Raw genomic sequence first — 19,143 nt, 5'->3', positions numbered from 1 at the left:
TTGGGGAGATAAAGCAGAAAAAAAAAAAAAAAAAGATTGGCATCAGTTGTTAGCCCAGGTGCCAATCTTTAAGAAAAAAAAAAAAAACATTGTTAACAAATGGAAAGAGGAATTAAAGAAAATAAATAAGAAATGACAGGATAACATCAACAAGTAGACAACTTCTGTATACACTGCTATTTTTTTAACTATTAAATAATATGAGGTACCTACATGTGCAAGGATTTATACTGGGCTCTGTGCAAAGGCTTATCCTAAAGGACAATGTTTACCAGCAAAAAGGGGCACATTTTACTCACACAAAAGGACATGTGGGCACCCAGGGGAGCAAAGAATTGAGAAGGTGTTCAAGAGCCTCTCCTCTCAGACGTATAACTTGAGATCTCTAAATTGGAACCAGCACCTTAACACCTCAGACGGTGGAGTTACGAGTCTTGGGTTCTAATGCGAGAGCCACCACTTACACACCTAACAAGTTGCGTAACACCCCAGGCTTCAGTTTCCTTATAAAAAGGAGAAAATAATACAGACTTCACAGGATTGTCTTAAGGATCAAATAAAATAACTTGTATGAAGTGATTCATCAGCTCAGTGCCTGGCATCCAGCTGACACCCAATAAACGCAATTTTTTGTTGTTACTTCCGGTGCTCATAAAATTTAGCCCACCCTCAGGTTTCATATGATTGCTGATGTTTCTTATTATAAAGCAACACCAGCTATACGTATTCCATGCACAGATCTCAGGTTACAACTGGTTCGGATGTGGCTGTCCCTTCAGAGCTACAAAGGACTCTGTCTGCAGAGGGTGGAAATTTCTGGAGTCAGCAACATAAGAGAGCCTGTGGGTGCTCTGGGAGAGAACTCAGGCCACAGCATAGAATGTCTCCAGGGCCCCATTCACAGGCGCATCTCCTGTATCCCTGCTTGGTCTCCATTTTAGGGTCTGGGGCTTCCAGGAGTCTCAAATCTTTGAGCATTCCTGGGTGGTACAGAAAAGAGAGAGATGGCTGTTTCATCTTCATTTCCCTTTAGTGATCTCTGAACTATGATTACACGTTCCGGCCCAGTTCCAGACTCACTACAGTTGGGGGTTCAATTGCTTGCTTTGGGTCCCAGCATTAAAGGGTGAGCAGCGCCCCCCTGAGGCCAGCGAGGTGATGGCGCAGCAACTGAACAACTCCACAGGGTTAAGGTGACCCTTGGGGAAGTACAGTCTCCCCCACTGCCAACCTGGAGGGTCTGAGCTGGTGCCGGCTACAGGAGACAGTTCCGTTAGTGTCTCGAACAGCATATCTGAGCACAACACACAAACACGGTAAGCCACCTACCTCCTCAAAAGCATCACAGCCCGTCACCACGATATTTGGCCTGAAATTGTCCATCTTCACTTTCTTCTCCAGCCTGGTATTCAGATCTGCCAGGGAGGCTTCCGAGAGGACCAGGAGGGGGCTGGCGTCCGGGTAAGCCACCTGTGCCAAAAACACAGCAGGATCAGGCTTCACCACCCCGTGAAATTCCTCAGCCCAATGGCAAAGCTGAGCACAGTCCCGAAGCAAAGCCCCTGAGTGCAGAAGGGAAGAGTGGTGCTCAGGAAGGAGAGGCGACAGGGCGGGCTTGGAAATGGCTGAGTCAGCACTGGGACATGGTTCCTGCCTGCTGGGCCTCGAGAGGGCTCCCAGTCCACAGACTGAAGGCAGTAGCCAGGGCCGACATCACCCTCCAGGCCGCGTCCTCTGTGTTCCTTGCTCCAGCTCCCAGCAGTGACCCTTCCCACGTTATCACCACACAGCACAGGTCTGCTGCTGATCAGCTATACTCTCGTAATGATTTCTTTCAGCGGCGTCTATTCTCCCAACATGCATTTATTAAGCGCCAGCTGTGTATCAGGCACTGTTCTAGGTGGGAAATAGGACAAAGCAGATGAAACCCTGCATTCCAGGAGCTTGTATAGGGAGTGTGGCAAGGACTCCCTGAGGTGCTTGCGTTTTAAACCCTACCTCCCTGCAGACCCAGCGGCTTTGGTCTTTGGCCTGGCAAGCAGGGCCATTCTTATCACGAGAAGGTGCGTTCTCAGGGCCTGAAATACCCAGACCACACTGACTGTGGAGGGAGCGCTTGGAGAAAGCCTGCTTCTGTCATTTTAGGAAACCTGGATTTAGTCCCAAACCAACCTCTCTCTTTCACCTCCCTGACCCGCTTTCCCCTGGGAGTCACCCCTGGCTTCTCCCTCTCCACAACAGTAGTTCCTCCTGATCCAAGGTTTCGCTTTCTGTGGTTTCGATTACCTCTGGTCAACCGCAGTCCAAAAATATTAAATGGAAAATTCCAGAAATCATACATAAGTTTTAAATTGCACACCATTCTGAGCAGCGTGATGAAATCTCGAGCTGTCCCCCTCTGTCCCGCCCAGGATGTAAGTCATCCCTTTGTCCAGCAGATCCATGCTGTATCTGGTCCATTAGTCACTTAGTAGCTGTCTAAGTTATCAGACTGACTGTCACAGTATTGCTGTGCTTGTGCTCAGATAACCCTTTATTTTACTTATTTACGGCCCCAAAGCACATAAGGAGTGATGCTAGCAATTCAGATATACCAAAGAGAAGCCAGAAAGTGCTTCCTTTAAGGGAAAAGGTGAAAGTTCTTGACTTAATAAGGAAAGAAAAAAAAATCGTATGCTGAGGTTGCTAAGACGTACAGTTGGAATGAATCTTCTGTCTGTGAAATTGTGAAGAAGGAAAAAGAAACTCATGCTAGTTTTGCTGTTGCACCTCAAACTGCAAAAGTTACAGCCACAGTGCTGATAAGTGCTTAATACAGGAAAAACAGATACATATTGGGTTCAGTACTATCCACGATTTCAGACATCCACTTGGGGTCTTGGAATGTGTTCCCCATGGATAAGGGGGACCCAATGTATGTCTCATAGTCTATCCTCCACGCATCCTGGAGAGCCCACTAGACTCTCATATCCTCTTCCCTCTCCATCCCCAATAGCTGCCCAGGTCACGCCCTCAGTACCACTCACCCGGGCCATTACTACACTTTCCTAACTGGGTCCCTAGAGCGGCCCTCTGTGGGCCAAGAAGGAAGCCAGAAAGAGAGCTGTGACTGATAGAAGCGAAGGCAGCTCTCTGTAAACTCACCTGGTAATTCTGTACAAAAGGAGGGAAAATTTCCCTTGATGATCTTCCCTTCATGTTCTTTTCAAACTGAACCAGCCTGAAAGCTTCTGTTTTCAAGAAGTTGGTGAACCACTGCGCTGCCTCATCGCCACAGTCTCTGCCCTTGATGTCAAGACCAAATAGCCTGGAAGGGTCACAAGAGAGAACCACGGTTACTTTCTTGCATCGACATATTGAGAGATGGCATCGAGACAGAACACGGCACTGTTGGCACCTGACTATCCCAGACGGCCAGTAAGTGGTCTTTGGCCAAAGCTGGAGAGAAGCGGAGCGGGAGGAAGCAGAATGTGCTCCAGGGAAGAGCTTGTCAGACTCTAATATGCTTGCAACTCACCTGGATCTTGCTAAAATGGAGATTCTAGTTCAGTAGGCCTGAGATTCTGCATTCCTAACAGGCTTCAGGAAGCCTATGCTGCTGGTCCATGGACCACACTTTGAGGAGCAAGGATTTAGGATAGTTTCGGAAGGGGAGAAGGACTGCAGGGTGGTAGCTGCACCGTGAGCCTGGAGTCTGGCAGATCTGGTTCAAACTGGCCCTCTGCCAGTCTCCAGCCTTTAGCAAATCATTTAACTCCTCTGACCTTCTGTCTCCAGTCATAAATTGGAGGTAATAATGTAGTACCTACTCCACGTGGTGGACACAGATTCCATTAGGTAACACAGTGGTCTTCAATGTCTGTTAGACACGCCTATCCTCTCTACTGTCAAATCTCGATGCTGTTATTCTAACATTTCTTGGACCTCTTCCTTCTCTCCAAATCTCCTTCTTGGAGCCACTGTTTTGGCTCTGATTAATTCTTGGCTTGGTCTCCAAGCCTTCTCATGGTCCTCTTTCTCACCACCTTCAGCCTTTCCCCTAAAACTTTCCTCAACCAACCGGTCTACTTCTTCAAACAGATCTGATCCCGCTGTTCAGCAGGTTCTCAAGCATCTGCCCCCGGGTTGAGCACTTCCCTCAACCCCTGCACAACAGCACTCACAGCTAAGTGCACACACCTCTACCCTCAGCTTCCACCCACTCAGGTGAGCTCGTGTTGGTGCTCTGAAAAGTAGGGAGCACTCAGTGGGATGGGAGAACGTCATTAGCCAGTGCCCATTCCCACTCCTGATAGTTATCCCTTCACCGTCCTCACTCCCTGCCGTCCTTGCAGCAGACCACATCCACCCCTCTGTCATCCCACCTTCTTTGATTCTTTCAGAATTTTATAAAAAGTCCACTTTCTTCCACATTTTTTTTTGATTGGCACCTGAGCTAACAACTGTTGCCAATCTTTTTTTTTTTTTTTCCTGCTTTTACTCCCCAAATCCCTCCAGTACAGAGTTGTATATTTTAGCTGTGGGTCCTTCTAGTTGTGGCATGTGAGACGCTGCCTCAGCATGGCTTGATGAGCAGTGCCATGTTCACACCCTGAATCCGAACCGGCAAAACCCTGGGCGACCAAAAGCATGGGCCACCGAAGAGGAGCGCACAAACTTAACCACTCAGGCACGGGGCCGGCCCCTCTTCCACACTTTGACACAAAATGTTCCATCATCAACATTCCATAGAAAAGAACTGACCCTCCTTGTGTGAATACAATAGAGCTTCATCAGTTAGTAATCTACTAATTCCTAAAGCAAATAACCTGCTAAAAAATACTGAAGAAGACATAAAAACTTGAATGGATTTTTATAAAGAAAATCCAGACAATTTTACTGGAAAGTTCTACTAATAATCAAAAGATAAAAACTACCAATCTTATAAAGAAAAAAAATTTTTTTAACTGCCATTTAAAGTAGGAAAAAAACAATATCTAGGACTAAATCTAACAAAAGACGTACATTTCCATTATAAAGAAAATTATGAAACTTTATTAAAGAAGTAAAATACGACATAAATAAATAGGGGAAGATAACACATTCATGGAGAGGGAAGCTCTATACAATACAGATGATACAAGCAATTTAAGAGCTAACATTTATTTAAGTGCCTGCTGTGAACCAGGCACTCTTCCAAATGTTTTATATATATATAAAACCATTTCAATTTTCTCTAAATTGAGCCACAAGTTCAACGCAATTCCAATCAAAATCCCAAAAGGATTTTACATGGATTGACAAGCTGATTCTAAAATTTATGGAAGAATGAAGTCCAAGAATAGTCAAAACACTTTCAAAGACGAATAAAATAACGAGGATGCTTTTCTTACTAGATATCAAGTACAAAGTTAAAATAATTAAGGTGGTGTAGTATAGGACCAGGAATTGATAAATAAACCAGTGCAACTGAGTGAGAGCTCAGAAAAAGGTTGACATCTCTTAAGGATCTTAATAAACAGTGGAGGTGGCATTATAGGTCAGTGGGAAACATACGGATTATTCAATAAAGTGCTGAACAACTGATAACTATATAAAAAAATCATATTGGATTGCAACCTCAAACCATATACAAAAATAAACTCTAGAGGCAATGAAGACATAAATGAAAAAAACAAGTTTCAATAGCTTAAAAAAATAGTAGGATGGGGCTGGCCCCATGGCCCAGTGGTTAAGTGAGCACACTCCACTTCGGCGGCCCGGGGTTTTGCCAGTTCGGATCCCGGGAACGTCCAGACATGGCACCACTCATCAGGCCATGCTGAGATGGAGTCCCACACAGCACAACCAGAGACACTCACAACTAGAATATACAACTATGTACTGGGGGACTTTGGGGAGAAGAAAAAAAAAAAAAGAAGATTGGCAACAGTTGTTCGCTCAGGTGCCAATCTTTAAAAAAAAAAAAAGAATAAATGTAAGGCATAAAAAACAAATAGTTGGAGAATATCTTTATAACTTGGAGTGGAGTATATTTTTTAATTCACAAAGAAAGTGCTAATCCAAAAAGCAATTAATTTGAATATAATAAAATTAAGAATGTCTATTTATCAGAAGAGACCACAAGAAAAAATAAATGAGCGACAAAGCAGGATATTTGCATCTCATAATTGACCAAAGATTTGTATAGAGTCAATGAAAGAATAACTACCTGTCAATAAGGGAAAACTTGGGCATAAAATACGAAAATTAATTTCAGAGACCAGAAAACATAAGGTACCAATGATCATAAAGAAAAAAAATATTCAACCTCATTAGAAATCTGAGAAATACAAATTAAAACTACAAAGAGATACCATGTGACTCATTTTAAAGATATTTACAGAATTTAAAGTGTAAGAAAATCTAGATAATGAGGACTAGTAACAAACAACCCAGCTGATAAGGACACAAGACAATGGACCCTTCCTCCCATGAAGTGCAAATTGCTACACTAGTTTTAGGAAACAATGTGACATTTTCTTACAAAAACTAATGTGAACATACCCAATGATTCAGTAATTCGACTCCTAAATTAATTTCTTAAAGAATTAAAGACATGTCCAAGAATGTTCAGAGAACATCGTTCATATTAGGAAAAAGACTGCAAACATTTATATGAGCATGGACAAAAGAACCAATAAGTAAACTGGAGCACATTTATACGGTGGAAACTACCCAGCAGTGAAAAAAAATGAATTACAGCTACCAGCTACAAGAAGTAAATGGATGAATCTTAGAAACACAACGTTGAGTAAAACAGGAACTTGCAGAAGAACACATACAACACAGTAACATTTTGATAAGCTTTAAAACTAAGCAAAATTTAACCGTGTATTATTTAGGAGCACATACATATTCAGAAATACTATTTACAGTAGCAGAAGAATGAGGGAAAAAAAAGAAATTCAGGATACTGGTTACCTCTGAGGGGTGGAATATCAGGAAGGTATCTGAAATATTTCTTGCTCATGTTGTATTTCTTAAATTGTACACAGGTGCTTGTTTCATTACACTGTTTTATACCTTACATATACTTTATGTGTATTCTTTTGTGACGTATCAAGTATTTAAGTATATAATACTATCAATAGTCAATATAGTTTGTAACTGAATGAAACCCAGCTAGAGAAATTTCTTCTTTTTCCAAGGGAACTATTATTTCAGTTATAAAGAAATAAAATTTCTGTTGGACTGTCTGAGTTTAAAGTCATTTCTTACTTTCTCTCACTTTAAAACATAAACTTGGACTTTTTAGACCATAATTACTCATAAATCTTTCAGATAATTAAGAAGACATTCGGGTCTATAATTGGTCTCAAACAATTTAACCCCACACAGGGCAAACAGGGATGGCTGATTCAAGAAACTAACAATAAAAGTCAAAAAAATTAAAATAAGCTCTGTGACATTGCATCCTTGTCCATATGGCTGTGTTAAGGGATTTCCTTTACTTTTTTTCCAACTTGAGGTTGTTGGTTTATTTTATTTTATTTTAGGTTCTGGTGAGCTGGCTATGATAATCACTGTTTGTCATTTACCATCTACTTTGTATCATTTCTTCAGTTTTTTAGCAGTTCCCATGGCAACCAATCCATTAAAAATAGCTTATAAATACAGGCCACACTAGTTACAGCATGTCTAACCAGCTGGAGAGGGTAGAATGCTGATTACGTTCTCTCCCTCTCTGTGTCAATCCAAACACACAGCTCCCAGTGGCTGGGAGTCACTCCAAACTCCCAAGATTCTCCATTCCCCCCTCAGCCAGAAACACAACTGATGTGTAGAACAAAATTATACAAGAACGAGCTTCAGGAGCCTTTGTCAGGCCTGGATCAAGCCCCCTACGTGATACTCCTCTCTCCGTCCAGGAGGGTTTGTATTCCCCCAGAGTCTGCCTGTTTAGGAAGGCTAAGAACCTTAGGGGGAAACCTTGCTTAGTGTCAATGACAAAGTGAGTCTACCAGGCCACATCCATATCTGTCACTCATCACATGTCAGCTAAGCATTTACCCACAAGCTGCAAATGTCCTCTAATCAAGACCTACAGTTTTTCTTTTCAGTGAATTTCTTTGCTCAAAACCTGTGATGTGTGGAAATCTTTTCCCCTCCCCGTGTGCAGGCATTAAGAGCAAAGGCCAAGGAGGCAGCTGGGTTCAAATTCTAGTTCTGCCTGCTGTTCCAGTGATCTCAGTCTTGGTTTCCTCGTTTGTAAAGTGGAATTAACAGCATCCACCTCATACGCTTGCTGAGATAAGTAACTGAAATACTGTATTCAGTGAATTATTGCTTTGAGCTTTTGAAATTTCGGAACCTTGAGTGATGGATTTCAGCTCGGACACTTTGCCTGTAAAAGCATATGATCAGGGCACGGGAGCAATCTGTGGCTCTCTGAGCCTTCGGACCTTTGGACAACCCCAATTCCACATGCCGAAAATGCTCAGGGGGTTACAAAGGGATCCAGAGCGCTCATGACAAATGTCTCTGCCTCTAGGACTTCCTGATAGCATAGGACAAGACCCCGGTGAGCCCTGGAACCCGACAGCCCTGCAGGGGTCCCACAGACTGAAATGAAGTCCAGGCCTGAGGCGCATCTCTGCCCAGAGGTGGAAATTTCTTACTTCTGACTCCTGCCAGAGATGCCTCAGCCTCAATCCCAGACCTGAGAGGCTGCAGAGTCACCTTGAAGAGCTCCAGCATCTTTATCACCAGATCCTGAGACACAGCTGGTGACGTCTCCACCAACTCCCCTGTCTGCCTGGCTGGAGGGCTGGCAATCGGAATAGAAGCCCATCCGACTTGAACTAAAGGAGACAAACTCTAAAGATTGGCCCTTTGTACCCCGTCTATATTTGTATTAATCATGCTTTTTTCTTCTTATTATTTTTTAATGCTTTGACGTCTTGGGGCTTTGCTGATGCTGAAGGAAGTGCCTTTCCCAGGACTAGTCGATTTCTAGAGATAAATCGCTCACCTGTGATGAGCCTTTCATATGCTGGCAACCAATCCAGAGGCCCCACCCCCCAACCACCTCCTGTGTTGGGCTCTTCCACTCTGGACCACTATTCACCAGCCCTAATCACCCAAGGCCAAGTACCAGACAACCAGGGACAGCCCCTAAACCCAGAGCTCACTGAAATTATTCAAACCAGCCAATCCTAAGCCTGCTCATCCTTCTTCACCCAGTCCTTCCTGCAGAAACCACAATAAAGGCTCTTGTTCATGTTTTCTCCGCTCCCTCTGCCTCCTAACCGACCCTGGTACTTCCCGACATGGCATGGGCCTCGGTTTCTAGAGATTTGTGAATATAAAAAAGTATTTCTTCATGACAGTCACTTCTGCGTCTGCATGTCTTACCATATCTGATTAAAACAGACCCTCAGCCTCCTTAAAGCAATATTCTGCTTCACCCACTCACCTGACCACCAGCTCCAGCCCAACCCAGACTAGACTTCTCTTGAACACTTCCTTCACCAATCTCATCACCCATGTACAAACTGCAGTTAGACAGAGTGCAGGGAAGAGCCCAAAGGAAAGTCAGGTCTGCCGCAGGTCCCTGGAGGCCCCCAGGCAGAGCACCTGCAGTCATGGAGAGTGTTTGAGGAAGGTTGCTTGCTCGGCAGAACCAGCTGGTCCATGTCCGGAGCCCTGAGGATCAGGCGATCGTCCTCATAGGTGATGGAGACCAGCATGAGGCGGGGCTCCTGCCGGGCAGTGACCATGTGTCCATCTTCCTTAATCACCAACCAAAACCTGCCAAGAAACAAACAAGGGCATGCTCAGAGAATCCTCTTCCACTGTCTCAGGAACTATTTCATCAAAATCCTCCCCCTGCCTCGACTCGAGACCCAACAATTTTTTCTGGACAATTATCCCAAGCTGGCCAGATTCTTTGGGTCTAAACGTTGGGGCCCCCAAAAGGAGCTTGTCTGGCAAGAAAGAGTCGTGGGAGAGAGCATCTGGCCAGCAGATGAAAATTGCCAACTCTGAAATTCCAGAAAATGAGGCCAGTTGAGGGAGCTTCCCTTACAGTTTAGGTAACTATGTTGCCTCCTTTGGGATTCTGCTTTGGTCAGAAACCTCCCCGGGGCCTGTTAATACATCTCTAAGCCCCTGGTGGAAGCGAAATGCCTTCCAGGTCTTTTTGCCGTGGAACAGGATGACGTTGACCAAAAATACTGGTTTAAGGGAACTGAAAGCCTAGACAAAGGTCTTCTAATATTTGTCACTCCAAGAGGACCTAAACCAGCCTCTACTTGGTTTAACTTGCTGGGGCACGTGGATCCTAACCAGGCAACCCTAACCAGCCTTTCAAGCACGCATTCTAACTCAGAGAACAGAGAGTCAAGCAAATTGTGTCTTAGATAAGAACGCCACTACCTCCTGGAGAGCCCACTGATCCAGGCTCAGTGCTCACACTCGGGGTCTCAGAGGGAGAATGCAGTGAGTGGAGAATGGGAAGGGAGGCTGATCTGACGAGCTGGTTATGCTTTTACACACAGCAGAGCATACATTTTGAGTTACAGCACCAGAACGATTTGACTGGGCAAAAAAAAAAAGAAAAAGAAGTGTAGCAGCTTTAGGGAAAATAAGTTTCGACATCACTAGTTCATGAAAACAGAACTGGCAGACAAGTGCAGTGAGTGGAGAATGCTGAGAGCACTGGCGAGTGAGCGGCAAGTAAAAACTGGGGCTTTGCAAATGTGACCAGGATAAAAAAGGACAGCCCCTTCCAGAATGAGGGGCAGCTCCTCCGAGGGAGACATTTCAAAATATGACTGGAGCCAAATGGGAATATCTGAAGTGACCTGATGAGGACATCTAATATCAGAGTGCAGGGAGCTCAGTGTCGGCCCTGTCCTGACCCTGAGGTTAGTCCTACTTTTGGAACCTCCCAGTTAGGCAACCTATCCTTATCCAGGTGCTGGATGAACCGTCCCTTTCGTGCAACCAAGCCAGCAGACAATGGCTGGCATCTGTGCGCTCACTGGCATGCATGTAGGTGTGAGGGCATATAGCAGGGGTGGTAGTGACATGTAAGGACATTTTAGAAATTGTCCTGGCTACTTCCTCCCTGGAGCTTGTGATGCTGGGCAGTACCAGGCCCCCACCCCTCTGAAGACTTCATCTTTTCCCTTCTAGGTGTCTTTGGTTCCCAGAGTTCCCTGACCCACTCACCTGAGGGGTGAGGGTGGGTTCTGGAACCCAGGGAAATCCTGCTTACTTTGTTACAGCCCTGTTCCCTCAGGGCTAGGCCCTGTTCCCTATTTCCAGCCTCATTCCGAGGTGCAGAGTGGTTAACCCCCGCAAGCTTGCACCCTGAACTCCCAGCACAGCCCGTCCTGAGACAAGACTTCCTCTGAGATCTGCACACACCCAGACACACGTCCAAACAGGAGTCCCGCCCTGCTTGCACATTGCTTCTGACAGTCAGCCCACCCTGGCCTGGGTCTGCTCTCACATCCATCCCTCAACTTTAGCCCTTCGCTCTGGCTCTCAACCCCTGCCCTTAGCTCCAGTCTGTTGCATAATCACGTGGGAGTTAACCCCAGGACCGTAACAGCTAGAAGCAACAGCCAGAGGTTTTGTGCCAACTCCTCCACCTGAAGATGCCAGTGGCGACTTGCAAGCATTCTTACACTGGGACAGGACAGAAACAAGAAGAGCCAAGACTGCTCTCTGCAACATGGCCCAACCACCCTCATTACCCCATCAACCTGGGTAATCACATTTTTCACCTCTTACACACAAACAATGCCCAGCAAATGAATAATGAGCTCTGTTCCGCCAGATCGGAAAGAAAGAACAAACAAGTCTGGAGTACAGATTTCTTCATGATCAAGTTATTCCAACCGAGTCTGCAAAACTAAAAGCCAGCACCTTCATTTTACACATAAAACAGGAGTGTGTGGTGTGGGCATCGTGCAGGAACCCAGCGCTCAGATTCTCGGAAAGACAACAGCACTCTGAGCGACCAGCAGCGGTGGGAAGCACCAGCCCAAGATGGCTGGAAAATCTCATTTCTAAACTTACAAACTGGCCTGGGGAAAAAGGAATGACTGAGCCCAAAAAGGGGCAAAGCAGGGACCCCACTACAGAAAGGAGGAGGGTAAAGGCAGGAGGAATCCGGGAAGTAATGACACTCAGGACAGTCAACTTAGGGACTCCATTTCTCCAAGAGACAACAGTCTGTGCAGAAGGCATACGGGGCTGGCTTCAGAAGGCGTCTGCACACATTTATATGGTCGGGTCATATAGGGCTGCTAAGAGGAATGGATATTTACAAGGTCAAGGAGGGCAGCCACGCCAATGCAGACAGCCAATGCCAATGCCAGCGTTCCGCTGGGCGGACTTTAAACATGCTCACAGCTCAGGGTGCTCAAGCCAAGGATTTCAAAAATATGTTAAGAGCTTTGAAGAAAACAGCTCTAAAGATTTGAGGCACAGAGCACGAATAGAGGAAGATCCCAGCCTCTTAGAACAGACCCAAAGACACAGGTTCAAATAGAATTTAAATAAAGGAGTTCTTTCCTACATTCAGACTATCTGTAGTTTTGTAATTGAAGTTTCAGGTTGAGAGAACAATAGCGTCCTTCAGCAGGGCTCTTTCCAGCTTTCTTTCAGTTTCAATCATCCTTTAATAAATACAATCTAGATTAGATAGGGTCTTAGAGATCAGTAAGGTCAACCTCTTTCTTTCACAAATGAAAAAAACTGATGTGCCAAGAGGTTAAAGGACTTTGCCCAAGTTCTCGGTGCAATCCTGCCCTTCCAAATCACACACTGGTTTCACAGGAAGAGCGCGAGTGTCGCACTCACAGAGATCTGAGCTCAAATCTCGCCAGCATCCAATGGTTTTGTGATCTTGGGTGTGACACATCCTTTCTGATACTGTTTCCTTATTTTCAAAGTGGAGATAATATCCAGCCCACAAGACTGTTAACGAGGCTTAAATAAGATCCTCTGCATCCCAGGATTTAGCTCAGTGTCTGCTGCATACGAAGCACTGAAGAAATGTTTGTTCCATGCCTTCCCTCCACCCCATCCCAAGCATGTATTCTTCAAAACAAGGTAAAGTTAACAGCTCCTTTTATTTTAGGATGCCCACGGAAGCAGAAAAGCAAAGGACGAATATTTTCTTTCCATGGAAGCAACAGTCACAGCAAAGGAGTGACAATGAGAAGTGGGAAAGCAACAGTCATTCAGATGATCAGATGAAATACTGATAAGAATTGGAAATCTCTCTGTGAGACCACCCCAATCCTTCAGGCGGGGAAGAAAGGAGCACAAGGCCATTGCTCTGGACGTGCATCATCAGAATTTGCCTCTCTCAGTTTTCGGAGGGCGTCCAGGAGTCTTCCCAGCAATCAGAAAGCTTTTCTTCTTTTTTTTTAAGATTTTATTTTTTTCCTTTTTTTCTCCCCAAAGCCCCCTGGTACACAGTTGTATATTTTAAGTTGCGGGTCCTTCTAGTCGTGGCATGTGGGACACCACCTCAGCATGGCTCAATGAGCGGTGCCACGTCCAAGCCCAGGATTCGAACCAACGAAACACTGGGCCGCCTGCAGCGGAGCTGGCGAACTTAACCACTTGGCCATGGGGCCGGCCCCCAGAAAGCTTTTCTAATCCTTCATATTTGAATAAACTGTAAACATGCTCTTCTAATGGTCCAGATAAAACCCTTTAATTATAGCATCAGAATCACATGGGGAGACATTTATTTTACATTTTACTTTTCCTTTTTCTCCCCAAAGCCCCCCAGTACAGAGTTGTATATTTTCAATTGTGGGTCCTTCTAGTTGTAGCATGTGGGACACCGCCTCAGCATGGCCTGATGAGCGGTGCCATGTCCAGGCCCAGGATTCGAACCGGCGAAACCCCAGGCCTCCAAAGCGGAGCACGTGAACTTAACCACTCGGCCACGGGACCGGCCCCATGTGGGGACATTTAAACACTTTACACCAGTTGGCTTCACTCTTGGTGATTTCCATTCTGCAGATCTGGGATGGGAATCTCAGGAAGTTACAGTTTTAAAAAGCTCTAGACTGAGAAATCTGGGGTGGAGGGGGATGGAAAATCCCCCATGAGTTACACAGTCTGCATACCCAACACTTCTCTAAAGCAAGTTGAAGTCTTCCAATGCCTTGGAAGCTCGCATTTCTTTAAGAGGACAGCAGTCTTCAGAGAAGAGTGAAGACATGCATCCCAGAGGGAACTCAGGGCAGCAGCCTCTGCTAGCAGGTTCCTTGAACGAACTACTTGGAAACCCCCCTCCCCACTAGCCACAGGACCACAGCCAAACCATCCCAAGCAGACAGGAAGGCATCTTAATCTTAAGGAAGCAAAGAAGGAGATTCCATTCTTCCTTAATCACTCTTTCCAGCATCCTTCACTGTTAAGAAAACCTTCTCAATATCCAGCTGCATAATTCTGTGTCAAGGAGTATGCGTGTGTGACCTCACCTTTGGGGTGACTTAAATGACAGACAACCTTTGCTTTTCCAGGGGAGGGAATGAAATTTCTATGTGCCAGGCCCTGTGTGGGGAGGGACCCACATAGTTCTTCACTGAGGACCACTCTGCCTCTGGGGTAGGAGACACACTATTCTCTTAACGGCAAATATTACACTTGCAATTCCCCGGACACCCTCTCTCCCCAACATAAGACTTCACTCTGCTCATTACTCATTAGAGTGGCTCAGGTCTCCCCACCTGCTGGGTCTTCCAGGCACCTTCGCCAGGACTGGAGACCTGCAGGAAACAAGCCCCAGCAAGACCAAAGCCAGTCTCCTCCAACAAGACTTGGTTTCAGCATGGCTCCCGTCTGCCCACTAGTGCCAACGGCATTTTATTTTCCCACTCTGGGGCCATATGCTAAGACAGAACCAGAAAGTTTAGAACTTGCAGGAGCCTTGGAGATAAGCAAGTCAGGTCCTGTCCTTTCATAGGAAGAACCTCTCATCCACAGAGGGACAAGGGTTTACCTCTATCTACTTTTCCAAATCGGAATCAGACATGAACTTGACGTTCTTGGCTAAAGAATCAAGGGCAGAGGGTCCAACAAGCAGCCCAAGAAACCCACGTGGCAAACCTATTTTCTCGGGGGCAGGCCCCACCTCCCCCAGCTCTCCCAGCCCACCCCGCGCTGCGCCCGCGCCCGGCCCGGCTGTACCTGTCCCGCAGGTGGCCGCTGCGCAGCCCCATGGCCGTGCACTCGGCCGCGCTCACCGGCACCCCCCTGCAGGACTTGACCGGGTAGATCCAGAGCTGCGCCACGGTGCCCACCTGCTGCAGCCGCCCGCGCCGCCGGGGCCTCGCGCGGCGCCAGGCCACGGCCCCCAGCGCCACGGCGGCCAGTCCCAGCGCGGCCACCCCCAGCCAGCGGGACCGGGGCGGCGCGGGGAGGCCGAGGCGGGCCAGAGCCGAGGAGCCGGCGGCGCCCATGACCGAGCGAGCGCGGGACTGAGCACAGGCGACCCGGGCAGGGCGGGGCGCGGCGGCGCTCGCGGCTCGGGCGGGCGGGAGGAGCCTGAGCTGGCTCAGCCCCCGGCCCTGGCCCCCTGGCCTCGCCGCGGTGGCCGCACGGGTTAGGCGTAAACGCCGGGGCAGAGACTAGGCAGTGATGGGGGAGGTGAGGCAGAGAGCGGCCGGGGCCCAAAAGCTAAAGGGCCACCCGCCCACTTTCTCTGGGGTGGTCACTTTCGCTTTGCTTCTCCGTGTTCCCGGTTCCCTGCGGCGCGACAGTCACCCATGCCACGTGGCCCGTCACCCACCCCACTCCACCCCGCTCCCTCTGCTGCCCCCTGCTCTTCGCCTACTGCCCACTTGGGTGCTTGATTGGAGCATAGCGAACAGTGACGGTGGATTGCGGATTGCAGAATGGAACATTTGATCATGTTTGGGAACTACTTTTGCTGACAGATCGCTCTGAAAGCTGCAGACCTTTCAGCCCATAATCCACTCCGCGGAGACTGCTGCGCCCTGAGCGCCCTCTCACGTGGCTTCTTGCAGCAGCAGGCCAGTCCCAAGACCGAGCCCACCTCCCCTCCCCCTCCCGTTAATATGCCTACCTGGGAAAGCTCGCAGCTGCCCGGAGAGTCCGTGGTTCCCGCCAACGTCTGAGGCTAGGCCACTGACCTCCATTTCTTTGAACTTTTACTAAAAACGACTTACGACTGTGAATCTTTCCTTTGTCCCTTTGAGATATGTATGTATCTCCTACAAGTCAGAAATGGCTTTCTCAAGGACCTGAGAGCCGTTCCTTTGAAATGGAATCATCCAAAAGGACAGAGCTGGGCTCCCAGTCTCTGAGGGAGGATAGAATCCTCGCTTCCGCAATCGCTGGCTAGCAGACGCTGCTGTGCTAACTACATTTACAGTGACCAACCCTTTGTCATAAGCCACGGAACTCTAACAATGTTTAAAAATATTGACACGCCTCAAAATGCAGTTTAAAAGCCCGTGATGTGTAACACACACGACGTTATTGATATTCATAGCATCACTATGCAGGGAAGTAAAGTAGGATAGTGTGGGGAGATTAAAACACAAGAGAGTTAAAGGCTTCTACTGATAGCACTAACCTTTTTCTTTTTTCATTTAACAAATATTTATTAAGCATCCCCCAGGCTAGCTGGTAGGGATACAATGGTGATGACTCCGTTTTAGCATTTCCTAACTGCTACCAACTGAAGACAGGATGACTGGAATCCAAACATGAATGGATCTTGCCTTGACTCAGTCCTTGCAGCTACTCTTACTACCAAACACATAACAAAACGGTCTTCCCATGGAAAGATTTACCATTTATTTATTTTTTGGTGAGGAAGATTGGCCCTGAGCTAACATCTGTGCCAGTCTTTCTCTATTCTGTATGTGGGACACTGCCACAGCGTGGCTTGATGAGTGATGTGTAGGTCCACACCCAGGGTCCGAACTGGCAAGCTCTGGGCCACCAAAGCAGAGTGCTCAAACTTAACCACTATGCCACCAGGCCAGCCCCAAGAGTTAGAATTTTTAATAATATAGGTCCTCACTTCTGCTGAAAAATTTAAGATACCGACATAGATGATTTGCCTTATCATTTACTTTTAGGCAGAAAAGCTAATGCACACACACTTGACGGTTTAGTTTCTTAACTGATGCAATTCCATGTTTAGCAAGTTGGTGATATAATTTCTCTGTTCAAGTAATTGAGCATTACACAATTTAATAGAGAATAAGTTATCTTATATACCAGGTACCGATTACTGATTTTCAAAGAATTCGAATTCTGAATTACATTGAAATCACTCTGTACAGAATTTTTTAAGGTTCAGAAAGTACTTCAGTTTTCCAGTCCATCTTTATGACCTTCAAGGGTCACTGTCGGTATTTTTTTCAAGGAGCACACTGCTAAGTCATAGGGATTCAGAAATGCAAGGGCTGCTCCAGAAGCTCACCATAGTGAGCGTGGAACTAACAGTGTAAAGAGATTTCACGTTATTGGTTTGCCAGATAAACTAACTTTCACTATTTTAAATAAGTAAAAACTAGCAATGTTATCATTAAGTAGTAATACAAAAAGAATTTTCCCAGTGTCTATAGAAAGTAAGACTAATGCTATACATAGATTCTTTTTTTAGTATTTTATTTGTTAAGCTATAATTGACATTTAGCATTCTATTAGTTCCAGGTGTGCAATATAATGATTCAATATTTGTGTCTAATACGAAATGATTACCACAATAAGCCTAGTTAACATCTGTCACCATAGTTAGAAAAAAGTTTTTGTCTTGGAATGAAACCTTTGAAGATCTACTTTCTTAGCCAATTTCACATATGCAATACAGTATTAAGCATAGTCATCAGGCTGAACATTACAGCCCTGGGAGTTATTGATTTTATCATTGGGAGTTTGTACCTTTTGAACCCCTTCCCCCATTTTGCCTATCTCCAGGAGTGGAGGTCTGTTACTCTATTTGCTATTTGCTTTTCTTTTCCCTTTTGATACAAGAGATTGTCTTGTCTATATTTTTCTTGTTGATTTATGAGACTTCTGTAAGTTTAAAAAATTGCTCTTTATTATGCGTGTTTCAGAGTTGTTGATTTTCCCCCCTAGTTTGTCATTTTGGGGGGCAACTTCTGCTTAAAAAGAAAGAATCCTTTCTAATGAATAAGACCTCACTGTCTTCCTAGAGGTACTGATTTATCTAAACAAAAGGCTGTTGATTAGAGTACCAACCCAGGAAGCAGAGAAAAAAAGAATCTAAGAGGCAAATATTGCCCTGGCCCGGCTAGGCCCTCATCAGAAGGGTGGGTGCCCAGCAACCAACAGAAGCATAATTAGGACAACTCAGCTGTAAATCTCTCCTGGGAAGATGTACAAATCAGATTATCAGAGTGTGATGATAATCAACTTTCAACTCACATAACACATGTATGAGTCAGGTAGGCTAAAATGTTGTAACAACTTTAAAATCTCAATAGTCTAAGAAAATAAAAGTTTGTTTCTCACTTACATTCCAATTCAGTGCAGGCCAGCAATGGAGCCAGGCTCCACTGAGTCGTTGGACTCCATGCAGTCATTCAAGGACCCCGGCTCCTTCTAGGTTGTTGCTCTTCCCTCACCTAGGTACTGGAGGATCTCTCTCTCTTCCCTCTTCTGTTTTCTTAGGACCCCTTAGCTGCCTTTGACTTGTTGATCACTCTCTCTTTTTTCATCCCAACTTATAATTTATAATGATTTCAACATATAGAAAGGTTAGACGTACAACACAATATCTGTATTTCCTTAATCTAGATTATAAATGATTAATTTTTGTCATGTTTCTTTCTCTTTATCTCTCTCACCCTCCATATATATATGTACATTTCCTGAAACACTTGAAAGTGGGTTGCAGACATCATGACACTCACTTTTAAGTATTTAAGTAAGTGTCTCCTAAGAACAAGGACATTCTCCTACATAACCACAAAACCATCATCACACCCAAAAAATTTGACATCAATATAATATTATCTCATATTCCATAAAAGTCCATATTCGACTTTCTCCAACTGTTACCAAACTGTCTCTTATAGCTGTTTTTTAAAATTCAGGATCAATCAAGGATTATAAATTGCATTTTGTTGTCATTTCTTTTGA

At 45.6% G+C, this 19,143-nt stretch overlaps 1 protein-coding gene across 2 annotated transcripts in view; it reads right to left on the bottom strand.

Annotated features, from left to right (window-relative positions):
- MTARC2 (mitochondrial amidoxime reducing component 2) overlaps window positions 1-15,586 on the bottom strand; it is a 35,861-nt gene extending 20,275 nt beyond the window's left edge. Inside the window, exons 1-4 of one of the 2 annotated variants that reach the window (XR_006891085.1) lie at window positions 15,190-15,586; window positions 9,598-9,771; window positions 3,145-3,307; window positions 1,330-1,470 (exon numbers count right to left, since the gene is read on the bottom strand). Coding sequence is in view for 1 of the 2 variants with exons in the window: in XM_046678835.1 (XP_046534791.1) it covers window positions 1,330-1,470; window positions 3,145-3,307; window positions 9,598-9,771; window positions 15,190-15,461 (750 nt within the window). In the remaining variant the exon portion in view is untranslated. The remainder of the gene's footprint in view (window positions 1-1,329; window positions 1,471-3,144; window positions 3,308-9,597; window positions 9,772-15,189) is intronic. The other variant, XM_046678835.1, reaches the window with a different exon arrangement.
- Between the last annotated feature and the right edge of the window lie 3,557 nt (window positions 15,587-19,143).

Source organism: Equus quagga, chromosome 12 (genome assembly GCF_021613505.1).
Source record: "Equus quagga isolate Etosha38 chromosome 12, UCLA_HA_Equagga_1.0, whole genome shotgun sequence".
Taxonomy (NCBI): Eukaryota; Metazoa; Chordata; class Mammalia; order Perissodactyla; family Equidae; genus Equus; species Equus quagga.
This window is presented reverse-complemented; position numbering and strand designations above follow the sequence as displayed.